Below are 23,000 nucleotides of genomic sequence, written 5' to 3'. Positions count from 1 at the left end.
TATTTTCTTCACCTCTTTAGAGTACGCCTTTGAAACCCAGAAGGGCTACAGCTCAGTGGTAGAACATCTGTCTGGCATGCAGAATGTCCTAGCTTCAATTCCTTGCACCTTCAGGTAAGGCTGAGAGAGACCCAAGTCTGAATCCCTGGAGAGCCACTGCCAGCCAGAGCTTGATGAACCAGCCAAGCTTGGGATAAGGCAGTTTCCTATGTTCCCAAGTGTGACAGTAAAGGTAAAGGGACCCCTGACCATTAGGTCCAGTTGTGGCTGACTCTGGGGTTGCAGCGCTCATCTCGCTTTATTGGACAAGGGAGCTGGCGTACAGCTTCTGGATCATGTGGCCAGCATGACTAAGCCTCTTCTGATGAACCAGAGCAGCGCACGGAAATGCCGTTTACCTTCCCTCTGGAGTAGTACCTATTTATCTTCTTGCACTTGACATGCTTTTGAACTGCTAGGTTGACAGGAGCAGGGACCGAGCAACGGGAGCTCACCCCGTCGCGGGGATTCGAACCGCTGACCTTCTGATCGGCAAGCCCTAGGCTCTGTGGTTTAACCCACAGTGCCATCCACGAGACAGTAAAGGATGCCCAAATTCTAAGCTGGAAAGAGGGTTCAAAATTTCTTGAAACAGCTACCTGAGTTAAACTACTACGTCACCCTGGGAAGAGAGCACAAGCTATTTGTCCTCCTCTCACCCTTCAAGAAGCCCCCTCCCAAGCATTAGCCCCTGCTATCCACATAACCAGTCTTCTGATCTGTCATTCTGTCCAGCTTGACAGTTACCACAAAAGCGGCTGTGTAAAATCATCCGTCACCCTCACTTCCTACATTAATTATTACCATGCCACAGTGGTGTTGCTGCTGCTTCAAATCTCAAAACGCCAAGAAAAATCATGTCACATCAAGATGGTGCTAACGTCCGAGTGAAGCATGTTGTGATTCTGCTATCAGCTCTTGGAATTATTTATGGCGCTTAAGTTATCTGGCAAATTCCCCTCTTTGCTCTGCTTGCAAATCGTTACCAAAAAACGTGCTCTGGTTTCTTATTTTAGGCTGTCAAGTTACAAGTACAAAAATAGGGCAGCAGCTTAAGAACTGCCCCCTCCCCAAAGGACACAGATGAGCATAAACCCCATTTTCCAATACAGTAGTATCTTGGTTCTCAAAATCCCTTCCAGAAGTCCGTTCCAAAACCAAAGCGTTCCAAAACCAAGATGCGGTTTCCCATAGAAAGTAATGCAAAATGGATTAATCCATTCCAGACTTTCAAAAACAACCCCTAAAACAGCAATTTAACATGAATTTTACTATCTAACGAGACCATTGATCCATAAACTGAAAGCAATAAACAATGTACACAATCAATCAATCAGTAGCTGAACTGGGTTCCACACAGTCACAAAAACAAAACAAAGAAAGCCACAAAACCAATGCAAAAAAATAGCAAAAACAGACAGACCTCAGTGTAACACTCAAAATGGAAGTATGGCACTCAAATCGGAAGCATAACACTCAAAATGGAGGACGTTCAGCTTCTGAAAAAAGTTTGCAAACCAGAACACTTACTTCCAGGTTTGCAGTGTTTGGGTTCCAAGTTGTTTTGAGTACCAAGGCATTTGAGAACCAAGGTACCACTGTACACAAGTTTAGGTAAAGGTAAAGGTACCCCTGACCATCAGGTCCAGTCGTGACTGACTCTGGGGTTGCGCGCTCATCTCGCTCAAGAGGCCAGGAGCCGGCGCTTGTCCGCAGACAGCTTCTGGGTCATGTGGCCAGCATGACTAAGCCGCTTCTGGCGAACCAGCGCAGCACACGGAAATGCCGTTTACCTTCCCGCCAGAGAGCGGTCCCTATTTATCTACTTGCACTTTGAGGTGCTTTCGAACTGCTAGGTTGGCAGGAGCTGGGACCATGCAACGGGAGCTCACCCCGTCACGGGGATTCGAACTGCCGACCTTCCGATCAGCAAGTCCTAGCTCTGTGGTTTAACCCACAGTGCCACCCGCGTCCCTTACACAAGTTTAGAAGTGTATAATTCAAGTGAAATGCAACAGCTCTCACCGTAGTGAGGAAGACTGTGAGCAGGTGAGATTTGTGCCAGTCTCCTGCCCAGGTTCTAACTATGGATGGGCAACTTCACAGCTCTTCCAACCCTCTCTGCTTGAGCTGGATAGCCCTTCTGATAAGGGACTGCCATCTATAAAGCAGGACAAAGGGCCACCCTAGTTCAAAACAATGAATTTCAGTAAGACCATGTAAGCCATTCCATTCAAAGGCTCCATCACTATCACTAATACTAAAAGATCTTAAGTGGGCCCTAGTTTGTTTCAGAGTCCAAGGTCAGAACATAAGACCTGTTGGATCAAGCCAATGAGGATATGATACCCATCTTCAAATATCTCAAGGGCTGTCACATGGAAGAGGGAACAAGCTTGTTTTCTCCTGCTGTGGAGGGTAGGACTCAAACCAATGGCTGCAAGTTACAAGAAAGGATATTCCAAATAAACATCAGGAAGATATCGCTGTGGGCCATCGATTGATAAAACTGAAGTGGTGGACTTGGCATGTCTATGACTCTAACGAGACCTGACTAAAATTTTGGCAGAATTTGGTTTCAGCTTCTTACATCCATGCTTATTTAACTTCATCAATGTCTGCATGTTTCCCCAAGAGTCAAATTAAATTAATATCAAGCCTACTAGACATGTTCTCTGGGGGGCAATTAACCCCCCCCCCAGTACTTTTTAGGATGGAGAAATCAGCTCACAGAGGAGAAAAAGAGCTACTTATATTTCAAAAGAACAGCTTACAATTTAACTTGATTTGGAGGTCTGGAACTCGGCCCTTTATTCATTGTAATGAGACTTGGAGGAGCAGGGAACTGACCGGGATAAAAGTCTCTGCTTAGAAGGGAAGGAGTTTCAAAGGGTAGGTGGCACCACATTAAAGGCCTGTGAGTTTGGAATGCACCTCCTGATAAGATGGTACCTGCAGGATGCCCTTTCTGGCAGAGAGCAGTGATCAGTTGGGTATTTAACAGGTGAGATAATCTTGGTCCCAGACTGTATGGGGCAGTGATGGCCAAACTTGGCCCTCCAGCTGTTTAGGGACTACAACTCCCATCATCCCTAGCTAACAGGAGCAGTGGTCAGGGATGATGGGAAGTATAGTCCCAAAACAGCTGGATGGCCAAGTTTGGCCATCACTGGTATAGGGCTTTGCATACCAGTTCCAGCACTTTGAACATAGCTCAGTACCCAATTTGCAGCCAGTGTATCTCAGCCATGTTTTGGAAACCAGTTTACCAACAAACACTAGAACGAAAATACCTCCCTCATGGGGTCCTACATAGCATGCTGTTCTATACATTTTTTTTCAAATTGCTGTCCATTTCTCCCCTTCCTGTAGTTCTTTGTATAAGCAGCTTTGCACAAAATCCAGCATTCAGGAAGACTCCCCAACAAAATGGCAGATGAATAGTCTTGGTGGGCCATGCTAACAGGGGACCTGTTTTCTACATCTTAGGGGACCCCATGTTAGTTGGCATACGGAGCAGAGGGAAAGCATTTACTTTTTTTTGCAAGCAATTTCCTCCAAAGAAAACTCTCGATACTATTAGGAGCATAATGATGGGAGTGAGGACGAATGGACTTGCCAGTTTCACTTTCTCATTTTTCCAGTCTCAACTTTAATTCTCCACATTTCTATATCGGCTTGCTTTTTTTTAAAATTCATCAGCATTTTAGTGCAAAATTCACCTAATCTACACATTTTTGTATGTGATGTTACCTAACAAACCCATTTTTGCAAGGCAAAGTTTTCTAATATGATATATTTTACTATGTAGTTTTCACCAATATATGCATCCATTTACACATTTTACCCAATCACGTGATTTTTATTTGTACACTTGGCTGGAGATTTGCAAAATTCAGAAAAGTGCTGTTTTCAAAGTTTGGCTGATTTTCACTTTGTGTTTCAGAAAGCGTGACTTACACATGTTCACCTTTAAATGTGAACTGAATCACTTTTCTCACCCATCTCTAGTTGAGAGTCACCAGGACTAGAACCAAGAACCTTTGGGCCTGGACTCTCCTCCAGTGAGACACAAGACTCCTGGGACAGCGATTTCCATCCACACAGGTAACCCATTGGCCTTCCCCCACCTGGTAAGGCTATACAAGTATCCAGGTCAAACGCGAGCTTTGGGATGTTGGATAGAGGCCATTTTGAATGGGAGACCAGAGGACCTTTAAGAGACACCAATCAGAGTGCCAATTTATTCAGCCCAAAGCGTTTTGATTACAGACTTCGTCAGGGGCAAAGCAACTCTGTATTTTCTATGTGCTCTATTGCAAAGTGATTCAGCAGAGCAAACACAAAATAAACACTGACAAATGTTGCAATCCAAATGCAGTGGGCTGAATAAATGAGATTTTTTTTTTAGTGGAACTCAGAGGTCCTTTCCTGCTTCGTTACTGAACTGCTGACGTTCTCACCCTGCTCTTTCTCTGTCTGGATTTCTCTCAAGCCCTTCAGCTAGGGAAGATGTTCCCCACATGTGGTTGGACTAAATCCGGATTAAGGGGTTTTCCCAGGACAGCGGAGGGTGTGTGTGCTGTGTCCCATTGGTGAAGTGGTGGTGACACTCTTTTCTGATAGGAAACGCTCTGGGGATGGGGACAAAAAATGGGGAGGGGTTCAAGGAGGGTCAGTTGCAGGGGGGAGCGAGAAATGTCCCTATTTTCATCCGAGGAATGTTGGAGGGTATGCAGGAACAGACCCAAACAAACACAGGGAACTAGCGCCTAGCAAATCCCAATTGCACAAGGCCATTTTTGGAACACCCTATTGCTTCCTTCTTTTGGCTTTGTTTTTTCCTTTTAAAAACAAAAACAAAACACCCAACAACATCATCATCACCAACAAAAAACCTCAAGCACTTAATTAGGAGAACCACTTACTTTTAATACAACCACATTCCCCTTGTGGCAGTGAGGCTTCTGCAGAATACTGATCAGGAACTTAAAGACAGGCACATCCTGATAAGTGATGGCTTGTTAAATTCCCCCCTTTCAGACCAATCCTTCCTATGCATATTTATGTGAAAGTAAATCCCACCAAATTCATGGGGATTGAGAGTTAGATGAGATGAGATGATGGGAGATACATGGCTGTATTTCCCATTTCTAAATGGGAGCTAAATGCAGCTGGGAGGGGCAGGAATTGGCTTGGATGCTCACTTAACACCTGCATGTTTCCTCCTGTTGGGCAAATAGCTCATTTTCTAAGGGGAAAGGGGAAACTTTCTAGATTAAAGAAAAAATGTTAAAAACCAAAGGGAGTCCAGGTCCATGTTAACCCCATAAATTCAGAGCACTATGACACCACTTTAAACAGTCATGGCTTCCTTTTTTATGTATGCAACAACAGCAGCAAGAATACTTATTGCAAAGTATTGGAAGACACAAAATATACCCACTCTGGAAGAATGGCAAATGAAGGTGATGGACTACATGGAACTGGCAGAAATGACTGGCAGAATCCGTGACCAGGGAGAAGAGTCGGTGGAAGAGGATTGGAAGAAATTTAAAGACTACCTGCAGAAATACTGTAAAATTAATGAATGTTAAAATGATGTTGGAATGGAAAATAAGTGGTATTGGCAAAAAGACTATGGATTGACAATGGTTGAAAATACATAGTTATAACAGGTTAAGATACTGAGTTAAGATAAATGATAGAGGGTAAGGATTTGCTGAGAGGAATTTTAAATGGGAATACAAAAGGGGAGGCGTGAGGAAGTCAGGAATCAAGTAAATGAACTATAAGATATGAAATACTGATTTTTCTTCTTTTTTAAACTGATTTTTACTTTTTGTGTGCTTTGTTTTTGGTATTTTTGTACCCTTTTTCTTTCTTTTTTCTACTATGGCTATTCTTTGTTTTTATTCTTTATGTTTAAATTTTGTAACCTTTTATTGTCTTTAAAATTCTAATAAATATTATATATATATATAAAATAAACAGTCATGGCTTCCCCCCAATAATTTTGGGAGCTTAAAAGCTGTTAGGTGACCCCCATTAGTTGTTGGGGCCAAAAGGATGATCAGTTTTCACACATGCCAGCAATTAAAACGGAGAGGTGGACAGTAGCATTATCTTGGCTCTGACATTGTTTTCTGGTTTTGACTGCAGACAAGCATCAAGGGCATCTAGGAAACTTTGGGTTGCAGCCGACTAAGTCCTACTCAAAGTAGACCTATAAAAATGAATGGAACTAGGCCAGTCATTAATGGGTCTGTTCTTGTCAGTCAAGTCCAACATCCTGAGAGAGGACTAACTGCCTCTATGTGGCAGACAGTTTTGTCAGTTGGTTGGTTGGTTGGTTGGTTGGTTGGTTGTAGAAGAAGATGAAGAAGAAGAAGAAGAAGAAGAAGAGGAGGAGGAGGAGGAGGAGGAGGAGGAGGAGGAGGAGGAGAAGTAGTTTGGATTTGATATCCCGCTTTATCACTACTCTAAGGAGTCTCAAAGTGGTTAACAATCTCCTTTCCCTTCCTAAACCAAAACAAACACTCTGTGAGGTGAGTGAGGCTGAGAGACTTCAGAGAAGTGTGACTAGCCCAAGGTCACCCAGCAGCTGCATGTGGAGGAGCGGGGAAGTGAACCTGGTTCACCAGATTACGAGTCCACAGCTCTTAACCACTACACCACACTGGCTCCATGCTGGTTGGTCGGTGCTGCGAGGAGTGTTAACTGGTAACTGCTCGGATGCAGTCTTCTCATGACTCACTACTATCTAGTAAATAGTTTATCTGTTATGCAACCTAAGCCTGCCTTCAGGAACAACTCTGTAAACCTGAATGAATCTGATAGTAAAGTAGTTTATGTTAATATGATTCAGATTCATGTGTGTTTTCTTTAAGAGGGACAGAAAGGGATATCAACCAGGAAGGTATAATTATTGATAGGACTCAAACGAGTTAGCAACCCACTTGTCGCTGCATTAACTCAAAAAGTGGATCATTTAAACTCTGCTAAATTATATAAACGTTTCCACATAACACTGGATGCTGCCTTTTTGTCCCAATAGCCTTTTGTATGGAGGCATTCTTCTTCTTCTTCTTTTGAAAAAGCCCAATAACCTTGCCTTTAAAGAGTCAGATGCCATCAAGCTGTTTTTATAAGGACGACATCATTTCCTGTAATGGGGGAGAAAAGCCATTCTGCAGCCAGTTAATTCTGGAGCTCAAGCATAATGGCTGCAAAGGTGCGCAGGATGAATAAGCCAACTGTCCTATTTCCAGTTCAGACAAGAACATTTCATTTCCTCTCCAAATGATGGATTGCTTCCATTTATTATGCAGGACAAGACTAAACCCCCAACATTTCCAAGGGAGTTGGGAACTCAGGCTTAATGTCTGCCACTCAGATATTAGACAGGCTATGTCTCCTCTTTGGTCCCAGTGAGCAAACACAAAGTTCAGCATCCCGAGAATCTTAGTTTTCCTTTTTTTAAAAGAGAGAGAGAGAGAGAAAGTTGCTTGTCCTTAAGATTGGGTCGGGAACTTGTGATCCTGCCTATGTTGCTAGACTAGAACCCACATCGTTCTAGATCACTGGACATGCCAACTGGGGTTGATGGGCCACAGGTTCCCCAACACGCACCCATGCCCCAAGACAAAATGAACGTGAAATTAAGTGGTAAGTTTCATCAGCCAAGCATGTCTCGCTGGATGGTTACATGGTTTATTTATTCCTAAGAGCAGTTATGAGGCTGGAGGAGACTCTCAAGAGTCTCATGGACTGCAAGAAGATCAAACCTATCCATTCTGAAACCCATCCATCAGCCCTGAGCACTCATTGGAAGGACAGATCCTGAAGCTGAGGCTCCAATACTTTGACCACCTCATGAGAAGAGAAGACTTCCTGGAAAAGACCCTGATGTTGGAAAAGACTGAGGGCACAAGGAGAAGGGGACGACAGAAGATGAGATGGCTGGACAGTGTTCTCGAAGCTACCAGCATGAGTTTGACCAAACTGTGGGAGGCAGTGGAAGACAGGAGTGCCTGGCGTGCTGTGGTCCATGGGGACACAAAGAGTCAGACATGACTAAACGACTAAACAACAACAAGAAGAGCAGTTTATACTGCCTTCTCATAAAATACCACAGCAGTGTGAAGCAATACAAACCCACGGAAAATATATTCTGCAAAAAATTGTCAAATATATTCAACATGATTTGCATGCTACATGTTCCTGATTCAATCCCCGGCCTCTCCAGGCAGGACTGGGAGTGTCCACTCCCTAAAATGCTGATGAACTGCTTCCAGTCAGGTGTCAACAATCCTGAGTTAGATGGACAAGTGGTCTCACTGAACTGAAGGCCGCCTCCTGTGTTCCTATTTAAACCAGCTTTCAATACAGAACCATGATGACTAGATTCTTGCTTTATTTGCAGAAGAAGGGATGCAGCTCAGCAGCGGAGCACATGCTATAGGTTCTAGGTTCAGTTCACGGCATCTCTAGGTAAAGTGGAGAAAGACACCTGTCTGCAGGTAATGGTAAAGGTAAAGGAAGCCTGGATGGTTAAGTTTAATCAAAGGCGACTGTGGGATGTGGCACTCATCTTGCTTTCAGGCCGAGGGAGCCAGTGTTTGTCCACAGACAGCTTTCCGGCTCATGTAGCCAGCATGACTAAAACACTACCGGTGGAACAGAACACCGTGACGGAAACCAAAGCACATGGAAATGCTGTTTACCTTCCCACCACAGCGGTACCTATTTATCTACTTGCACTGGTGTGCTTTCGAACTGCTAGGTTGGCAGGAGCTGGGACAGAGCAATGGGAGCTCACCCCATCATGGGGATTCGAACCGCCAACCTTCCGATCGGCAAGCCCAAGAGGCTTGGTGGTTTAGACCACAGTGCCACCACATCCTCACACCTGATTGCAACGCAAATCAGAGTAGAAAACACTGAAAAGTATAAACTGGCTTCTCATGTGCTTCCTAATTTGCACGATCCATACAAATGTCAGAATGTAGTTTTCTTGGGGTGAAATTTGAGTTGCATTGGTGCAAAGGGTTGATTTTTTTGAGAGGTAGGGAAAGCATTGAGTTAATTCTGATGCAAAACATTTATACAAGCCAGCGCAGGCTTACCCGACAGAGTTCAAGACACTTTTCTGGGGAAATTACTTTAGTCCCTGTGGCGTTGGAAGCTAGAGAGGCAATTTTCCCTTTTCAGAAGCAACCCAAGAACAAAACAAGCATTCTAATATTATGGATTCTCTCTCTTTCCCCAAATAAAGTTGATGGAAACTCAAGGCCGCCGGTGGTAAGTTATTTCCCTCCAATTCAAGTCCTCACTCACACACTGGGTTGTTTGTTTGTTGTTGTTGTTAATTCTGTTGTATTAATCGTGCAATGGGCCTGTCCTTTGCAACACCAAGCGCCATGACGCGTCACATGAGGGAGAGGCATCGACAGGCTAGAAAAACAAGCACCTGAAATATTGCATTTTTCATCATCCAACCTTATGTTGCCAATTAAAGGCAGCGAAAAAAGAAGAAAGTGTGGGATCAGGGAAACAATAACAGCATAATGATTTCTTCAATAACGTTATGAAAGATATTTATGAGAAATGCGTGGCAAGATTTCCCCCAGCAAGCAAAACTAAAAAAATAAAACCGGAAAAGAAGAAAAATAAAAGATTGCTTCTTTTATGAGTAATCAGGGGGGAAGCAACACAGAACAAATTCTATTGTGTGACTTCCAATGAATGGGACTAGTTCTATTATTATGATGACTGCAAAGCAAGAACAGCAGTTGATGGGTTTTCTGTTTCTTGGGTAGGAGGCTATTATTGTGTTCAGATCAAATCTGACTGGGCAGGTGGCAACTGGGCAGTTCAGGATTTCCTTAGATGAAGGGGAGCAAAGGTTTTTCGTCTGAGGGTGGCATTCACCCTTGGCCAACCCCCCAGGGGTCTTATCCCTGTGGTGAGGGTTGGCAAAAGTGGGGGGGGCACACTCCACATGCTTGCAGGCACACACACCTCACAGGGGTGTGCAAGCCACACAGACCCCAATCCTCACTCCCACTCATCAGATGATGGGGGAAGGGGAACATTGCATCTCCATCAGGTTACAGGGCTGATCAAGGACACCTCAGTGGCATGTCTACTTTTTTTTCTACAGCTGCCAAAATCAGTGGGGCCTTGGGGGACCGGGGGGGGGAATCAACAGGGGAGACCAGATCAGGCCCCCTGTCTGGTGTGTGGCCAGCCTTAGCTTAAACGAAATTATTATTCAGATGTCTGGTCAGTAAGTAGATTTCCCAGAGGGCTACTTTGAGAGGTGCTACCCTCTGTCTTAGGGATGCGGGTGGCGCTGTGGGTTAAACCACAGAGCCTAGGACTTGCCGATCAGAAGGTCGGTGGTTTGAATTCTTGCAACGGGGTGAGCGCCTGTTGCTCGGTCCCTGCTCCTGCCAACCTAGCAGTTCGAAAGCACGTCAAAGTGCAAGTAGATAAATAGGTACCACTCCAGTGGGAAGGCAAATGGCATTTCCGTGCGCTGCTCTGGTTCGCCAGAAGTGGCTTAGTCATGCTGGCCTCATGACCCGGAAGCTGTATGCCGGCTCCCTCAGCCAATAAAGCAAGATGAGCGCCGCAACCCCAGAGTCGGCCACGACTGGACCTAATGGTCAGGGGTCCCTTTACCTTTACCTTTTTACCCTCTGTCTTAAGGTCAAGATGCCACAGAAGTCACTTTTTCCAAACTTGTTGCTACTGCTTTCTTGACTGGCAAAGGAAATGGAGCTAATAAGCATCTTTTAGTGGCCCGGATTTGGCCCAGGGACTTGCAGTTGCTAACCTGCAATCTATTTTGGCCTGGTTTAGATGATGGACTCTGCTTTCATATGCTAGTGAACATGCATGGATGGGGGCTGCAACTCTGTCGAATCTCTGTGACCCCACTATTTTTTTTTTTTATTAATCATATTTATTATAATTTCCAATAATAACAGAATAGAAAGGATAGAAAAGATGAAGAAAAGAAAGAAATAAAAAGACCCACTTTAAACCCATATTTTCGTAACCTTCTTTCTGGGACTCCCTCCTTCCCCTCCCGACTGTATTCCCCTTTCCCTAAGTTAGTTCCACAAGCTCTCATTCCCAATTCAAACCTAATATGTTGTACCTATTAGCCAATTTAAATTACAATATCCTTAACAAAATAGAAAAAAGAAAAAAGTTTTTCCCCCAAGATCTACCCCGTTTCCTTCCACGAATTCCCCCTTTTTCCCCCCCAAAACATGTTAAATCAAAATACCAAAGTTAGATAGAAAGATAGAAGATAAAAGATAGAAGAAGATTCCAAAAGTTGGTTACATAGCCTTTGGATTCTAAAATTCCCCCTCCCTTCCCCGGTTTGGATTCCCCATGTCCATCAGTCTGTATGTTGTTGGCCTGGAGGTCTCAAGTCCACAGCCAAATTTTTCTCAGTCCATCTTGCCGGTTTTCTTTAAATTTGCTTATTTTGATGATGTTTAACTTCAAAAATCCAGTCTGGTAGAGGCCTTTAATTTTCCTTGGTCCTTGTTGCTCCTCCCATTGTTCTTTCCGTGACGTAGTTGGTCCTTTGCTCTTTTATTTCTTACTTTCTCAGGTTTCTGTCTTGTTCAGCTGCAAAACCATTCTTATTCCGAGATCTAGTATCTCTACAGAGGTTTGTTATTCAGGAACAAAAACATACGTCCAGTTCTTTCCTTGCTTCTATAGAAAAATTCTATTGAATTGTGAACACCTCTGTAGACAAAATAATATTTCAGTTTTGCTGCTTTCCCAGGAGATAAGACCTGTGCACATCCCGGAGTAGTTTTCCACATACGCCACTTGTAATGTCCCGAAACCCCTCTAGGGGGGTTGCAGCAACTTTGTGTCCTCTAATCCAAAAGTCAAGTTGTTGTTTCTTTTTTCCCCCCGACATTTTGTATCCATATTTATGTCCAATTGTAACAAAATTAACCAGCAAAATACTTGTAACAAAATCCTCTTTATGTTCTCAAGATTTGACAGCTACTTTGACAGCTGTCAAATTCTCCGTCTCTCTCCACCAGGTTCTCCGAATCGTCCCGGTTCCCAGGTGGGGGTTGCCTTTTCCCTCTCGCCCTCGACTTTTCTCCTCCAGCACAATTCTTATAATATCCCATCGTGGAATTGATCATTTTTGTCAGCAATAAACTTCTGAATCGATCTTGGTTTCCCAGTCCTTGTTTTAGCGTGTTTACAATCAGGGGGGGACTGACTTCCTTTTTAGATCCCCCCCGCTCGTGCCGAATCCGAAAAAAAATTCATTTTTTTTCTCCTTTTATACCCGGTTACCCAATTACTCACGGGTTGTTGTTAAATGTCCGAATTTCCAATGGAAGAAGCCAGCGCTCTCCGACGAATGGCATGCGGCTGCGCTCGGCAGGGGAAGCGATAGACTCACAGCACCACGCCGCTCCCCGGCACCCGATCCGTAGCCTTTAAAAAGGCTCCTTCACGAGTCGGGAGGGCGCTAACGGTACTAGCCGAGTCCCCATGTCCACGGGCTCCGTGCCCGTGGTTTTTAAGGGTCCCCGCGTCGCCGGCGCGGTAGGACCCAGCCCCTGCCGAGCAGACTCCCTCCGGAGCTCGGAGGGAGTCCGCCATTCGGCGATGGCGCCAACCCGGAAGTCCTGTGACCCCACTATTTTAAAGGACGAAAAAGTGCAAGGTTTTAACCATTTGTTTTCCCAGTCTTGCCGAATGCTATATAGCACCCTTTTATTGTCTCGGAGTGGGGTTTACTTGCAAGTTGCTTCAAGAAAACCGAGACACAAGAAAGGAAAGGAGGAAGAACTCCTGCTTTGCGGCTGGCTGCACAACGTGCACAGGATTGAACTCTCATAGCCTTTAAAAGTTTGGCCCTTTGCTATTTGTGGCAGCAATGAACCGCAGCTCACAGGGCCACATCATTCAAAGTCCACAAGGCATAGCTTTCTCCCAATTTCATTTACTGCAATCTTTGCAGCCTTCAGTGCAGTTCCAAGCAGCTCCTCACCACAGTGCTGGAAATTGTCCCAGAGTGTGGTTTGAAGAGGATGTGAGGCTTTGGGTTTGGTCAGTTCCAGGATGGGTGACCACTTGGGAAACATATATATGACTCCTTGATTTTCATGGAGAAAAGTAGGATATAAATTTAAGAAGATGAAAATAACTGGCTATATATATACTTCATGGTCCGATCATTCACAAGGGAAGTTTGATTACTGACAGGTATACAACTAAGTCCAATTTCAGTCCATATCACTTCTGCAAAAAATAAAATAAAAATCTGTGCTGCCCTGTTTCTGCATTGATCTGTGATTTCTTTTTTTAATTGGCACAAAAATATGCATTTGACTATGCATTTGAAAATGCATTTTCTCTCAAAATGTGCACTTCTGAATGTGTTTTTTTCCCCAAAACACAAATTCCACACAGCCTTCTCTCTCCCTCTCTTCCTGTATTCCTCCCTGCCTGGCAGGCTGTTTGGGAAGGGGAAGGTCACTCATGCCATCGATCTGGACTTCCAGGAGGCTTTGGAAATTAGGCCAGGGTCCCCATGCATCTCTGGGGCCAAAGGTTTCCCCCTCCACCCAAGCTCTGTTCTGAGTGGTAGAAGCTCTCCTCGATCTCTGGCAGAAGTTCTTCCCCCAGTCTCTCTGAAACCCTTTGTGATGGCCTGGGAATCCGATTCAGAGGATGAACCGGAGGAATCCCAGCCGGCACAGGAGTCCCCGCCTCCAGGGCCGGCTGAACTGGGGCAAGGCCTAGATGCTGAGGAGCCTGCACCTGTGCCAGATCCTCAGGGGCAGGCACCAGGTGAATCCATTCTGGCCCCAGAGGTGCTGGAGGACTCAGTGGCTACAGGTGAGCCTCCCCCGGGGCCCAGTAGCCCTTCGGCCTCTCCTGAACTGCAGAGGCTTAGGGCAGAGAGGCGAAGGGAACTGGTTTCTCCCAGGAGGAGTGCTCGCCTTAAGGCCAAGAGAGGCGGGGCTCCTGGGGGCCGGGACCGCCCCCGGCCTTAGAAGAAGATAAAGGCCAGGCAGCCCGGTCCCAGGTTGCGGGAGCAACGTCGTTGTGGAGTACCTGCTTTACCCAGACCTAGATCTGCACACCCAGTGTGCCTGTTCCTCGCCCGGCTTCCTGCTACTACTATCCGGTGTTCCTGTTCCTCGCCCGGCTTCCTGCTACTACTCTCCGGTGTTCCTGTTCCCCGCCTGGCTTCCTGCTGCTGCCCTTCCAGCGTTCCTGTTCCCCTGCCTGGCTCCCTGTTTCGGACCTCGCGTCTCATCCAGTGTTCGTCTACCCTGCTAGTGACTCTGGACTGAACTTCGGCTACGGTATTAGCACCTTTCCCCCCGGGGCCAGCACACCCTTTCAACTGGAGATTGAGCCAGTTGATTGTCTCCAGACAAAGCATTTTCCCTAGCAGGGAGATCAGGGTTGGGGGAATCTCAGGTCCAGGTACTCTTCCCATACTGACTCTGCTCCACACTCACCTTGAGTGCTTTTGCCAGCCTGAGATGTATCCTTGCACTGTGATAAGGCCTCTTCTTTGCCTGGGTAGAGGATGGAGAGAGGTCTGTATGTATAGAACCCTCTGACTTTTCTGCAGTTACAACATAGCCTAGCGTACAAAGGTCAGAGTCGCATCTTTACTCCACCTGCTTCCCCCTCTGGCCCTGCCCTAAAGACAACCTGTCCTCTGACAGCTACTGTACATCCAAGCATGGGGGAAATCAACCAGCAACCACCTTCTTCTACCAGCCAAAGTCAGCTGTTTCTGATTAAGCCTGGAAATGTCCCACTCCAGGTACCGCCTCACTGCAAAGGATGGCTTTGGTAGGGCTGTGCCACTCACTTGACATCCTTTGGACTGGAGAGGGCTGGAGAGGGGAAGGGGTTAGGCAGAAACAAGGTAGGCACAGTGCAAACACATCAGCAGGATTACCAGCCCACAACCCTCAACAATGGCAGACCTCAGCATATATATATATTACAAACCCAAGCAGCATAGGACTTCACCTCTCCTTGATGAACTTCTATCAAGGAGAATTGGGCAGTGTCAGTCATTAGCTGCTAGCTAGATTTTTGGTGGCAGTGAATGTAGTATTAAGGAGACTGCACAATCAGTGCTAGTGTTTCTGCTTTCCCGATGGAGCGATCTCCCCTCTCTTCCGCCTTGCACACTCTCCCAGGGGTGGTCCCAACCCTTCAAAGCAGAGGTATGGGAGGAGTACGGGGAGAAAGCCCCATTGTACTAGCAAGCGGTCCTCCCACTGGCTTCCGCTAGCAGAACAGGGTAGCTGAATCCAGCCCTCCATTTCTTCTTGTTGACATCAGGTGGGAATCTGACATTGACATTCCCAATTTGGATCATCCCAATCAAGCAGAGAAACAATCAAGCTCAGCACAGTGTCTCAACCATCAAGGGTAAGTGAGTCTGGGCGAGGTGATGGGAGTGGGGTGGTAGAGAAAGGCGGTGAAGCCCAAACGGAAATGTCATGCTCTGCTTATAACTCTGTTTTGGTTTTTTGTTAGAGGAGGAGGGTTATCTTGCTATGAAGAGTGAAGATGGATTATGGAGAAGAAACCTGTACCAGTATTAGCCTGTAGAGCAGATGTTATGACTGACAGTGGTTATCACAGAGGTGGCAGTGGGAGGAGGCGTGAAGCAGCCCATAACTTTATTAAATTCCAGCATTTCTTTAAAGAATCTCCAACTTGTTTCATGATTGCTGTTACTGGTATTTTAAAATCAATATTTTTGTTAGCTTCTTAGAGGTTTGCTGGTGAGTAGGCAGTATATAAAGGTACGCGGGTGGCGCTGTGGGTTAAACCACAGAGCCTAGGACTTGCCGATCAGAAGGTCGGTGGTTCGAATCCCCGCGACGGGGTGAGCTCCCGTTGCTCTGTCCCTGCTCCTGCCAACCTAGCAGTTTGAAAGCATGTCAAAGTGCAAGTAGATAAATAGATACCGCTCTGGCGGGAAGGTAAACGGCATTTCCGTGCGCTGCTCATAGTCATACTGGCGACATGACCTGGAAGCTGTACACCAGCTCCCTCAGCCAATAAAGTGAGATGAGCACTGCAACCTCAGAGTCGGCCACGACTGGACCTAATGGTCAGGGGTCCCTTTACCTTTACCTTTAGGCAGTATATAACATTGGTTAAATAGATACAACAAATAATATTTTGAATAAAATTCCCAAAGTAGGTCACTGTTCTGACCCCTCCGGTACTCTTTAAAAAAACACAAAAAACTATGCGGGGCATGGATTTGGCTAAAATTGGATTTGGCTAGACGTGGGGTAGAGTCTATGTATCTCGTTAACCTTCCCCGCCTTATAATCCAAAGCCTGGTCTGATGTACTTAAGGACGGGGGAGGGGGGAATTAGAGGAATGTGTCTCCTGGAAAATCCGAAGGCCTCCTGGAAAAGCCAAGTGATCACCCCATTCTGATATAGTACTTTCTAGCAATGGGCAGGCAAACAAGGACTCTGAGGACACTGTCAGGATTCACAGAATGCTGTGTGAGATAGTAAGTCTGCAGGCTTGAGTTTGCTAGCTGATGCAACTGGCTGATGCAATCAGCCTGCAATACTTTTTATGGAAGTGCTGGGTCAGAAAGACTCAGCAGTAATGTGCTGTCAGTTGATTGGCTGTCATCAGTTTAAAAGGGAAACCTATCCAAGTAAGGGGGTGGTGTAGAAGAGTGTGGTCAGAGAGGGAGAGATAGAAAGGTCTTCCTATTTGCCTTAAGGTGCAGCCAGGTACTCTGTTTGACTGTATGAACTGCTCGTGTATTGTGTGTATGTATATGTGTGTGTGTGTGTATATATATATATCACAATAAATATACTGTACTGCACTGAAGAACCTCTGAGTATTTCTGCTAAAGTGTCGTGGAGAATTCGCGACAGACACCAAGGTATTGTTCCAGATCCCTCTGGCTCTACTGTTCACATGTCTCTAGATTTCAACATGCCCCTGTTGATGTCATCAATGGTATGATGAGATTCTTGGAGACCTTGAAATGTGCTCCACTCTTCTTACTGGGAAACTGAAGCTTAGTTTCCACCACAAAATAACTTAGCACAGCCACTTAACTTTCTCCTAAGAACTGGACTTTGCTGTGTGGTGTTCCTTCCAAACTCAGTTGCCAGAGACACTTTTGTAAATAGTAGACAGGGGTGATAATAATCCCCTGTCTTGTTGGTGGCTTATCTATGAAGGCAAATGCAGTCAAACTCAGCCTTTTTAGTTCTCGCTCTTGCCTTTTTTTGGTTTTATCTGTTTCTTGCAAGGTGCAGGCTTTCTGTTCCCAGATAATAGCTTTAGGGATAATAGCTTTAGGGATGGCTTATTACGCTCAGCCATATTTTGGTGCTCAGTCCTACGAAAGAGCTGGGCGCCACCAATGGCCATTGAAAGCTGCTGCAAGTGGCCATTTCCAGTCATAGTGCAGCCAGGTGGGCATCTGAGAACTGAGGTTTGCTCCCACCACAATCTGATTTGCTTTCAATGAGTGTTGTCGTTCTGGCATCACAGTCCGTTTTCCTCCTGGCCTTCTTAAAACAAAACAAAAAACTCACGACAGCTACTGAAGCGATCACGACTAACTGCAGTGTGCTAAACATAGACATAAAGAAGCACAGAGGCAAGATCCAGCACCAGTGGCTCAGTGCTGGAGACTCTTCAGGGTCAGGCCCCAGCAGCTGGAAAGGCTGTAAATGACATGAAGCAGAAGAGGCAGGCAAGAGTGGAGTTCGTATGCCTGGCAGGGACCAAGAAGTCAGAGCTAGGGGTCATACGACTCAGGGCTGAGCAGGATACAGATGGGCTGGGCTGAGCTAGGCTGGGCAGGACAGGTGTGGGGGCAGAGCTGTCCGAGGAAGACTATGATCCCTCAGGGGGGGCACTCCAGTTGTTTTGTCAGTGGCAAGTGTCCCAGAATGAGAGAATTCTGCAGGCCTCGGCTTGTAGCATACCCTCCAACATTTCTCCAATGAAAATAGGGACGTCCCATTCCATAAGGATAATTTTACTATTAATACTCCACCTATCTTACAGGGTTGCCCCAGCTACTCTAGTTGCCTTCTAACATATAAAAAAGCATAATAAAACATTAAACTTTTTTTTAAAGCTTCCCTACACAAGATTGCCTTCAGACGGCTTGGAGGTCGGATAACTCCATACCCTCCAACATTTCTCCAATGAAAATAGTGACATCCTAAGGAAAAGAAGGCTGATCGCCGAAGAATCGATGCTTTTGAATTATGGTGCTGGAGGAGACTCTTGAGAGTCCCATGGACTGCAAGAAGATCAAACCTCTCCATTCTGAAGGAAATCAGCCCTGAGTGCTCACTGGAAGGACAGATCCTGAAGCTGAGGCTCCAATACTTTGGCCACCTTATGAGAAGAGAAGACTCCCTGGAAAAGACCCTGATCCTGGGAAAGATTGAGGGCACAAGGAGAAGGGGATGACAGAGGACGAGATGGTTGGACAGTGTTCTTGAAGCTACCAGCATGAATTTGACCAAACTGCGGGAGGCAGTGAAAGACAGGAGTGCCTGACGTGCTCTGGTCCAGGGGGTCACGAAGAGTCGGACACAACTAAATGACTAAACAACAACAACAAGGAAAAGTGGGACATTCCGGGATCAAATCAGAAACTGGGACAGCTTCTGTAAATCAGGGATGTCCCTGGAAAATAGGGACACTTGGAGGGTCTGCCTTGGTTGTAGTTATGTGGCAGGTTACAGAATAGGATTGGCTCTTGTGAATCACCTAACCCAGGCCAGCCCCACAAGGGGCGACATGAGGCAGCAGCCTTGGGGAGTAGATTTTGGCTATCAAGAAAGGGCAGCAAATTGCTCGTTATTTAATTTTGTTCTTGTATTTTACTGACGGGGAGAGGAGCTCATTAAGATTGTCTGCCTCAGGTGCCAAAACAACTTGGCCAGCCTTGAGCGTCATGTGCCTTAACTTGGGAGTGGGGCAATAAGGCAGCATATGCTATTATGCCTCAGGCAGCCAAATATCTTGAGCCAGCCCTGAACCTGCCTTTGAAGCCCAGGAAGATCCAGGTCTACAGTGTCTCTTGCCTGCCCCAAAATGCTTGCGGACCTCTCCATTTCACCAGCATTCCTGCTGGTGCAGAAGGAGTAGGGCTCTGTATCTCATCTAAGGGGCTCTCTCTTTGAGCTCAGTGGTACTCAACACCCAGCACTCAATGAACAGCACACTGCATTGCCAAGTTGAAAAAATCCAATTGGTTAGAGCCTCAACTGAGCTACCAAAGTGAAAATGTAACTTATTATGGAGGTTGGGTATGAAGAGGTGAGTTTGAAGACATTCCTTTGAGATATTTCTGTTATTCCATCTCACCAGCCTTTTCAGGGACCTTATAAAAAGAGGACCCACAGGACCGATAATAAAACTCATGAATTACCCAAACTATAAAAACCAGCCAACGGGTTAGTGAACCATTCGTGACTGATGCCCACCAGGAATAAGCAAATTTTGATTTTTCCTTTCGAAGGATGCAGACCTTATTGGACATCCTATTCAGAATAGAACTGAACCAAAATCTCCCCACGTGAGCATTCATGGGACCTTCGTCCCACATGAAAGTATTCAGGGAGAGAATTTCTGCAATTTTCAGGGAGCCTCTGCGAAACTTGAAACCATTTCAGGTAGCTTCCCCCTCAAAAAGCATTTTTCTTACTTGCAATATTGTGAAGTGATGAGTTCCCATGGGGCATTCCAGCCCATATTTTCATGGGAACATCAGCCCAGTTGCCAGACTTCAGTTGCAGTGGCAACTTGATGTTGTTTTTAAGTGGAAGGAAAAGAAGAGGAAACCCCAATGACCTCATTAAAAAACAAAACTTTTATATTCCCCCACCTAAACGCTTGGACATCCCTCCCCATTCTTCCACAACCACTGGAATTCTGAGGGGGCAAAAAATTGGATCACAATTGGCTCAGATCTCTCCCATCAAACCCTGAGCTTCTGGAGTCTACCAGACATTGCCCACATGCTTTTAAGCACTTTCAAGTAGAAAGGGAAATGAGATAGTATTAGAGAAGGTTGAACTTCTGTATATGAAACACCCTGATGAAGGACCTGATAGATTTAAGCACCTTGGATATTAAACTTTCCCCCTTAATCCTTGCTTCCCCTCTCCTGCTACTCATAATTTCAATCAGGAAATAAGAACTGATTGCAATTTTTAAGCTATCCACTTAAGACCAAGGGTGCAGTTGGAAGTGTACAGTATGAATGAATGGGCCCATGTTATCATACAAATGTACTTGTAAAGGAGCCACGACTGACTCCATGTGTAAAGATTATGCGGTGCGAAGCCTCGGATGTTAATGATAGGAATTAGCTCTGTGCTGAAATGAAGGGGTGAGATTCCACAAAAAGCTTTGTCAGAAGCGGAAAGGAGCCCTTCAATGATTTTCCTGGGGCCACTGCAAAATAAACTGTTCAATACATAGAGTAATCCCTGAGAGGTTACAATCCACCATGTGGCCACTACAGAACAAGCTTCCCCCAATAGGTTTTGTTTACTTGTAGCGCCATCATACATATCAAACAGTGATCAGCTACATGCTGCTATGATTTCATCTTCTACAGTACCTAATCCCTGATTGGCTAGGATCACTTGAGAAGGAAACAAAATAGAGTGGGGAAATGATGTTGAAGAGGCAGCAAAAGAGGAAAATAATTGAGGAAAGTTTGGTTGTGAACAGCTACAAAAATAATAATAATTGAATGAATGTTGCAGGAGTGGGGACACACATAATCTAACATTATTACGATTAATGAGGGTGGAAAACATTCAGCTGCACACTAGTGGTACTAATAAATTGGATCCCAAGTCGCAGAACTTTGCAGCGAAAAGGTGCTGATGCAAACAAGTTACTGCTATTCTTTTACTTACTGAAAAATCTGCATCTTCTGCTCTCAAGTGGTCTGCAATATAATGGACCCCCTCCACGGCCAACTTCAAGGCCGGCGACATCAGCAAAAGCTGCTGGTCTTTCGTGCCAAGAGTCTTGCTCCCTTGCCCTGAGGTGCTGGCTGACTCAGGTTTTTTACATTTGCATTTACAGTGAGTGGGTTTGGCTTTGGGCTGCTCCTCATTGAGATGGCAGCGCTGGGAGGCTGGGGACCCGCTGGATTGCCCATTGGTCTGGGACGACTCCTCTTGCAAGTAGCAATATTGGATGCTCCTCGACCGGCAACGTATGGTCCCTTCTTCTGCTTTCACTGGGCTGCTGTACATCTGCTGGACACTGAGCGACCTGCCTTTGGAGATTGAGCTGGACTGAGAGTCTCCCAGAGGGTGACAGGGAGGTTGGAGGGATGTACAACTGGCCCGAATCGGCTCTGGGTGCAACATGGAATACTGCCCAGATGGTGACTTGCACACCGGAGGTGGTTTTGCTTGGTCATCGAGATGGGCACAAAAAGAGGACGTGGGAGATTGCTCGTTGCTCTGAGGGCTGTTGGATGACGAGGTAGTGAAGTTGGGTTCCACTTCCATCTCAGACCAAAAGCGTTGAGAGTTGGCTATCTTGTGCATGGACTCGATGAGCTTCTTGCAGTTGTCCTTCACTGTTGAAGGACGCTTCATGAAGAGAAGGCGTGGGACGACATCAAGGAAAACCTTCCTCACCCAGTCCGGCATGGTGTGAGTGCGAGGGGAGCGGTGGTGGACGTTGAGCACGAAGACGGTGATGATGATGGACAAGGTGACAAAGATCATAGTGAAGAGCAAGTACTCTCCAATCAAGGGGATGACCAATGAGGTGGAGGGGATGATCTCGGTGATAAGGAGGAGAAAGACAGTTAAAGACAGGAGGACTGAGATGCAAAGAGTGATCTTCTCCCCGCATTCCGAAGGCAAATAGAAGACTAAGACAGTCAAGCATGAGATCAGAAGGCAGGGGATGATCAAGTTGATGGTGTAGAAGAGAGGAAGGCGTCTGATGATGAAGGAATAGGTGATGTCAGGGTAGATCTCCGAGCAGCACTCATACTTCTTGATGTTATAGTTGCCCACAGCATTGATGATCACCCATTCTCCACTCTCCCAGTAGTCCAACTGGTCTACATGGCGGTGCATGCTCTCCAGATCTATCTTGGCCTTGTCGTAAGTCCACGAGCCAAACTTCATGGTGCAGTTTTGCTGGTCGAAGGGGAAGAAGGTGACGTCGATGCTGCAGGAGCTCTTGTAGATGGCTGGAGGCATCCATTTGATCCGCCCGTCGTAGAAGAGGTGGGCTTTGGTGAGGTGGGTGACTGCGAAATCCCCATCCGCACTGTGTTAGGAAAGGAGAATAAAACACAGGAAAGAAAAGGATAATCAGTAGAAGGCCTTCTCATGTATTTGTGTTAGCTCAGAAGCAGAGCACTTGCTTCGCACGCAAAAGGTCTCATGTGCAATCCCTGACATTTCCAGGTAGGATAGAGAGAGATTCCTGCCTGAAACCCTGGAAAAACACTTCCATTCAGCTAAGACTTATTTAGGTGGACTTAGTGCAAAGGGAGCTACAGAAGAGGTAAGCGTCTTCTGCAATGCTAACCTCTAGGGTTGCCATATTTTGAAGAGCAAAAAGGAGGATGCTATGACGACTCTCATTTTAAATACCCCTACTGTATGTAGGCTATAGAAGCTGTGATATATTGATGAGAGGGGCAGGAGAAGAGAGAGAGTCTTCAGCCACCAGCTATATCTATGTGTCATCCAGAAATTATAGCCAGAGACATTTTGGCAAATTTTAAAAATCCACCCAGACAAAAAAATTACCCCTGAGAAAGAGGATGTGTCCTGGAAAAAGAGGACACATGGCAACTGTAAACTTGTTAGATCCTCAGGCACACAATCCTGGATAACATTTT

General features: G+C 45.8%; 1 protein-coding gene across 3 annotated transcripts in view; it reads right to left on the bottom strand.

Moving 5' to 3' along the window:
- CHRNA4 (cholinergic receptor nicotinic alpha 4 subunit) overlaps positions 1–23,000 on the bottom strand; it is an 84,444-nt gene that overhangs the window by 2,593 nt on the left and 58,851 nt on the right. For 2 of the 3 annotated variants that reach the window (XM_081196213.1, XM_081196215.1), the window contains 2 exons: positions 21,037–22,420; positions 14,580–14,639 (listed from right to left, as the gene is read on the bottom strand). In XM_081196213.1, coding sequence (XP_081052339.1) covers positions 14,580–14,639; positions 21,037–22,420 — 1,444 coding nt within the window. The remainder of the gene's footprint in view (positions 1–14,579; positions 14,640–21,036; positions 22,421–23,000) is intronic. The other variant, XM_081196214.1, reaches the window with a different exon arrangement.

This window comes from Podarcis bocagei, assembly GCF_964188305.1.
Source record: "Podarcis bocagei genome assembly, chromosome: 5".
NCBI classification, from domain to species: Eukaryota; Metazoa; Chordata; class Lepidosauria; order Squamata; family Lacertidae; genus Podarcis; species Podarcis bocagei.
Note: the sequence above shows the minus strand (reverse complement) of the source record. Positions and strands in the feature narration are given on the sequence as shown.